General features: G+C 35.5%; 1 protein-coding gene across 2 annotated transcripts; it reads left to right on the forward strand.

Annotated features, from left to right (window-relative positions):
• The first annotated feature begins 215 nt into the window (after positions 1–215).
• On the forward strand, positions 216–5,846 carry LOC306869391 (metaxin-3-like). 2 transcript variants are annotated; one of them, XM_079416154.1, is made up of 9 exons: positions 216–330; positions 914–983; positions 1,180–1,256; positions 1,481–1,573; positions 1,672–1,854; positions 2,157–2,233; positions 3,081–3,253; positions 3,664–3,752; positions 4,742–5,846. In XM_079416154.1, exons 1-9 carry the CDS (start codon positions 250–252, stop codon positions 4,838–4,840), a joined length of 942 nt encoding a protein of 313 aa, XP_079272280.1. In that variant the 5' UTR covers positions 216–249; the 3' UTR covers positions 4,841–5,846. The 2 variants fall into 2 exon arrangements, with proteins under 2 accessions (XP_079272280.1, XP_079272281.1); XM_079416155.1 differs by lacking the exon at positions 3,664–3,752.
• The last annotated feature ends 771 nt before the right edge of the window (positions 5,847–6,617 follow it).

Here is a 6,617-nt window from a genome sequence, read left to right on the forward strand (position 1 = left end):
TAACTGTAACTGATTAAAGTGACATTTATTTTCTAATTGACTTATGTTACTCCTTCAACACTGTTTGTTTATTTATTTGCTGAAATTGACAAAATAATTTCTTGATTTATATATATTTTTTAAATTAAATAAAAAGTAAAGTTTCAGTTTCTTGCCTTAATATATGTATTTTAACAAACATTTGCTATGTGCAAGTTGTCTCCTGGCACACTGGGATGCTGGACTTGTGTCTCAGTCGAGCACACCAACATGGCGGAACCCATGGAGCTGCTCTGCTGGGGAGGCGACTGGGATCTGCCTTCCGTGCACACAGACTCTCTCATCGTGCTGGTAACTACACGGCTTATTTTAACGCCTGTGCTGTATGCATATTCACAATGTAATATTTAATCGCGAACGTCGATGCATTTTTGGAGAGACGTGTCCAGGGATCCGGATAGCTGTATCACTTTGATAAATAAAAGTCTCTGTATACTATTTATGCGCCAGTTCAGTTGTCAGCTGATTCCTCCTGTTACCGTAGCCTTCATGCAAAAAGCATCTCGACTGAATTGCATCGCATTGGTTTGACTGGTTGATAATAGTAAGCTTATATGTGTCGCACAGCTCCGGGTTTTATTTCTTGGAAGGTCAGAGGAATAATGCTGATAGGATCTGAAGGGTATGGGCTCCTTTTAAACGCTTTTCACCTAGATTATAGATTATAACCACGTGCTTGTGTTTTGTGCTGGAGTTTAGAATTTTTAATTTTTTTTGCAGCTGCCTGAAAACATGCGTTCTGATAACCTTTTGCAAAAAATGCATAATAAAAGTCCTAGTTACAGTATAGCGCTTTAGTGATGATTATTAAGATTTACTTAACCCTTATTCAATCATCTGTTCACCTTCTTATGTTTTTAATGTTCTCTTGCAGGCATATGCAAAATTTTCAGGTGCAAAGCTTGCAGTAAAGTCAATTGACTGGACATGGAGGACTATAACAGGTCAGAAAGGATTGTTTTTAATAATATTGGTGTTAGAGCTTGTTAAATGTAGTGAACGTCTGGGATGTAGCCACAAGCATCCATGTCATTTTCCAAATGTAACATTGTGAATACCAAAAATTGCTGAAGTGCATGAGAGGGGATATGGAGTTTTTTTGATGGTTAAGCTGCAGCTGTCATGTTTCGCCCTCCACAGCATCTGTGCCACAACTACATTATGAGGGATGCACAGTCACAGAACCAACACAAATTCTAAACTTCCTACGAAAACGGGTAGAAATTTATATTTGTTAACAGATTTCCTAATTTTTGTGTAAATTGTTTGTCAGCAGAAGAATCCTAGTTTATTGACCAGCTGACTATATATTATCCCACTTATTACATGACCAAATAAATTCATACATTAACAAAGTATGATGTGCTTGAGAAAGAGTGATTATGCTCCCTAGTTTGTATATTAAAATGTCAATAATACATGTGTTGCTTAATCCACATAGAGATTCAATGCCGACTATGAGTTGACAGCTAAGCAAGGTGCAGATACAATGGCTTATATCGCCCTCCTGGAAGAAAAGCTGCGGCCAGCACTGGTGGGTCCATCTGCATTTCACTTACTGACTGAAGTCATGTTTCTTATCCTCATAATGATTATCTGAATTAAGTGTACATCTGTATTGTTAATTTGTAGCTGCACACATTCTGGGTGGACGCAGAGAACTATGCTAACCTGACCCGACCCTGGTTTACGTCACATTCCCCGTTCCCCCTTAACTTCTTTGTACCGGGTCGACAGGCCAGTTTGGCTCTGTCCCGCATCTTACTGACCAAAGCAGAGTCACCATTGCTGAACATCACAGAAGTAGAGGGAAAGGTATGAGAAAACAGATCCACAATCATAACCTTAACTAGAGACATTAACTGACATGCATTGCCTTGAATTCATCTATTCTTTTTCAATGCCATGGTGAAATGGAAATGTCTGCGGTTCTGCATTGTGAGATGGAAAACAGTTTATCTCAGGAAATTGTCCTCATGAGCAAATCTGCCTGAGGTGGAGTGTAGAAACCAGAGGATCATGAAATATGTTACACAACAAATGTGCTATTGTAGTTAGGCCATTCCTCATAATAATCAATATAAAAATTGTATGGTTAGTAATAGAATTTCTTTTAGATCTACAGTGAAGCCAAAGAGTGCCTGAATTTGCTCTCCCACAGACTTGGGAACTTCCATTTCTTCTTTGGAGACACGTGAGTTTTTCACTTCTTTTATTGCATAATATTTATCAGCTCTATAAAGGGAAAGTTCACCCCAAAATAAAAGGTCTGTCATCATTTCACTCTCATGTCATTCCAAACTTGTATGACTTTCTTTTTTGCTTTCGTGGAACATAAAAAAGATATTTTGTGAAAATAGAATTAGTGTTTTTTGTCAATAGAGTGGCAATCAGTGGGTTTCATTGTTGTTATTTAATTCCCAACGTTTTCTATGTGAATATATTTTAAAATGTAATTTACTCAATGATGCTGCTGAAAATTCAGGCTTTCCCTCACCAAGAATAATTTATATTTTAAAATATATTAAAAACGTTATTTTACATTGTAATAATAATTTACAATATTACTGTTTTTTTTTTTTTGTTGTTGTTTTTTTTTGTAATTTTGATCAAATAAATGCAGCCTTGGTGAGCATGAGAGACTTCTTTTAAAACATTACAAAATCTTACCAGCTCTAAACTTCTGAACGCTAGTGTATATTTGAGTTAAAAGGATAGTTCGCCCAAAAATGAATCGCCATCATTTTCTCTTTTAAATAATTTAGTTGTTCCAAACATGAATTTCTTTCAGCCGTTGAACACAGTAGTTATAGATATACAAAATACTACGGAAGTCAATGGCTACTTTCAACTATTTGGTTACCCATGTTCTTCAAAATGTATTATTTTGTGTTGAGCAGAAGAAAGACAGCCATACAGGTTTGGAACGAATTGAGGGTGAATAAAAGATGGCCGAATTTTCATTTTGGGGTGAACTATCCCTTTAAATGTAATCATCTTTGTGTATCAGCCTGAAGTTCACCATGTTTTCTATCTGCCAGGCCTACAAGCCTGGACGCCTTTGTCTTTGGCCATATCGCCCCTCTAATTAAAGCCCCTCTGCCCAGTGGGCAGCTTCAGAAGCACCTGAACCAACTTGATAACCTCTGTCAGTTCTGCAACACCATCCTTAAAAACTACTTTACCGATGCCTCTGCTGAGAAGAGAACGGACTGTAAGTAGTAAGACCTCTGTCATAGTCTGTCCTATAGTACTATATAAATAAAACCACAGAAACATAGTATTGGTCAAGCTCTGCTCTCTTTCGTCTTTTTATTAGTTTATCTGAACCTCCAATTGTTTGCTGCTGAAACACAGAAATAAGTCCTTTAACCACCAGACATTCATGATTCGTTACCTTTCCATTGCTTTCAACCCTAGACATCTGGCTTATAGCAGATGATAAAAGACAGTTTAATAACAGCATGGTCTTGGGCCTCGTGGCTATTTTAAGTGATTTGCTACGTCTCTTTGGCTGCTCTCTGTATCTGCTTTAACCTTTCTCCCATGTGCGTAAAAACACCTGCTTTTCTTCACAATCAGTGTCCTGTCATCTTTTCTTTTCTGTCTATGCCCTCTTGCTAGGCTCACCGACGGCTACCCATGATCTTGTCGATGCAAACCTCCAGAAACTGACACAACTTGTTAACAAAGAGTCCAATCTTATTGAAAAGGTCTTGGCAAGATCTGCTCATTCACTTCTGAATTTAATGTCACTAGAAATCACAATTACATGGTTAAAAGTATGTGGACACTGTTTTTTCACTGTGTATTGAAGCAAGTATTTGCTCCTATTCAGAATTACACAGCAGCTTCAGTGAGGTCAGACAGACACAGATATTGGGTGATGGGATCTGGCTCACAGTCGATGTCCCAATTCGTCAGAGTCAAGAAAGAGTCCAACCAGACTTAATAAACCATTTATTTTTCTGGAAAAGCAAAGTCATGGAGTATTGTGCTGAAAATATTTGTTATGAGGAGAGGGTATAAAAAATGATACATTTTGACTGTAAAAGACTGCAATGCTATGGTAATAGCATATAATGTTGACATTTCCAGAATTCTCGGGGACAGCACACATTTGATGGTTTTTCATTTAAATAATTAAGGGTTTTATATGAAAGATAATTTCTGCCATGGAGTAAAAAAAAAATCAATTCTAACTTTTTTTCTTGTAATTCTGAGTTTATATCTCACTTTTTATAGAAGATATAAACTCAGAATTGTTCACGAATAGAGATGTCATCTCTCAATTCTGAGAGGTAAGTCTGAATTGTGAGATATAAATTCAAATTGTGATATTGTGAGAGGGACAGTTATCCCGAATTGTGACAAATATTTCCACTAAATAAATACATAACTCACAACTGAGTTCTCAGAATTGCAAGAACAAAAGCGTCAGAATTCTGAGATATAAACTCAGAAACTTAAAATGATGTTGCCGTGTTTTTTACAGTAATGTTCTTGCAACACTTTTTATCATAAATTTCCAAAGTTTTTTAAGCGGTGTGTGTCTGGTTGTATGTTTGATTTTATGAACCTGATGAAACAGACACACAAGGGGGGTGTCCACATGCTTTTGGCTATGTAGTGTCTCTACTTACATCTTTTGGAATGAAGACTTGTCCTGTGGGTCTTATCTTCATGTATGTTTTTGTCACAGATGGATGACAATCTTCGCAGCAGTCCACAGCACAGACTGCACAGACATGAGATCAAACCCTTGGCCCTGGCCGGCGAGAGGAACTCAACCCCTCCCTGATAAACCCCTTCTATCTAAGCACTGACTTTACCATAATTTATTTATTTTCCATTGCAATGGAAATTGGAATTGAAATATTTCCAAATGATATTTATAGCTGAACATACTTATGCAGTCATAATAAATGAATACTAGTTTTCCATGATGAAGTTGTTGAAATGTGTTACAAAATCTAACACTCAAACCAACAACAACATAAAGGGCTTGTTAAATGGGCATTCTTCATCTGTTGTATTTAAAAACCATTAGCACATGTGGCAGCTACATATAAAAAGAAATGCTTTTTAGTAGCCTAATATAAACATTGAGCTGACAATTGATGACATGAGATACAAATACTATAGTTTAAAAGAGAAGTGAGTTGCATTTTCCATGATCAGTTTTCTTAGTGGTCATTGGCTTTTCAAACATCATTGTATATGGGGCTTTTAATGCACTAGCTGGCTGTTTTATGATGTTATTTATTTTTCAGTCCTGCCCCAGCATAATTACAGGTACATTAAAAGCTTTATGGTTGATATACTAGGTGTTCAACTTTTATTTCATGGTTTCATCATAGAGTTGTTTATAATAATCAAATTAGGAGTTTAAATTTCTACATCTTTAAGGTTCATAATAGTTTAATTTTAGTGCACATGGCAGGTTAATTATGACATATTATAGTAAGCATGTAGCGTCTGCATTGTGGCTCATTACAGGATACTGCTCTTATTTGATTTGATCTTTCCATTGATTTCACTTGGTTGTGTAACTTTCCACATTCTTGACTTTTGGTGCAAAGGGATCTTGACATCTGATTTTGTGTACGGTGTATACATTTATTGTTCTTCATATTCTTCTGGAGTTTTTATACATGCAAGGAATGCCTTAAAAGTCCATTGTTGTGCCATGCAATGCCATCACACCTGACTGTATTTTTAATGTAATTGTTTCAAGAAATTGTATATTTCAAAATATAGCAATGTTCAAATATATGTACATGTATGCAATAAAGGGAAGTTCTTTGAAATAGACTTTTCTCAGATCAATGTGGAAGAAAACAAGTTAACATGTTTAACTTATTGTATATTAGTTTTATGTTATTAGTTGTTTACAACAAATGAAAAACCTGCTACATTTTTTATTTGCACAGTGGAAAGTAATGTAGCTAAATCGTGACAGAACTTATTTATGCTCTTTGAATGAACAATACTAACATATTGCACAACTTTCCATTCATTCATCATTTAAATGTGGCAGTAATAGAGAGACAGCTGTAGGTCTGCTGTTTGGATGTCACATGGAAGCTATTACAACTCTCCACTCCCAAACATTCACATTCCCTCAAGAAAATGGAAAGAACAGGAGATTTTTTTTCCCTCTTTTGTTTTGCTGGTTATTTTCCCCTGGTCTTTACCACCATCTATGTTGAATTACGATTTTACGGCTAGAAAGAAGAGGGTTTAATAACACAAACAAATATATGAAATAAAATATTTAGGGTCAGTAAGATTTTATATAAATTAATTTATACTTTTAAAAAAGTAAACATTGTTACAAAATGTCTTTCAAATAAATGTTTTTATTCTTCATCTCAAACTCTTTAAAAAATTTATTATGGTTTCTAAAAAAATTAGCAGCACAACAAAACCGTTAGTGTGATAATAGAAGTGATAATAGAAAAATTATGAGCAACGAATCATATGATCTCAGAAGGCTCATGTGACTGAAGACTGGAGTTAGGGCTGCTGAAAATTTAGCTGTGCATCACAGGAATAAATTACATTTTAAAAATACA

The sequence above is a fragment of the Barbus barbus genome, assembly GCF_936440315.1.
Source record: "Barbus barbus genome assembly, chromosome: 5".
In the NCBI taxonomy this organism is placed as follows: Eukaryota; Metazoa; Chordata; class Actinopteri; order Cypriniformes; family Cyprinidae; genus Barbus; species Barbus barbus.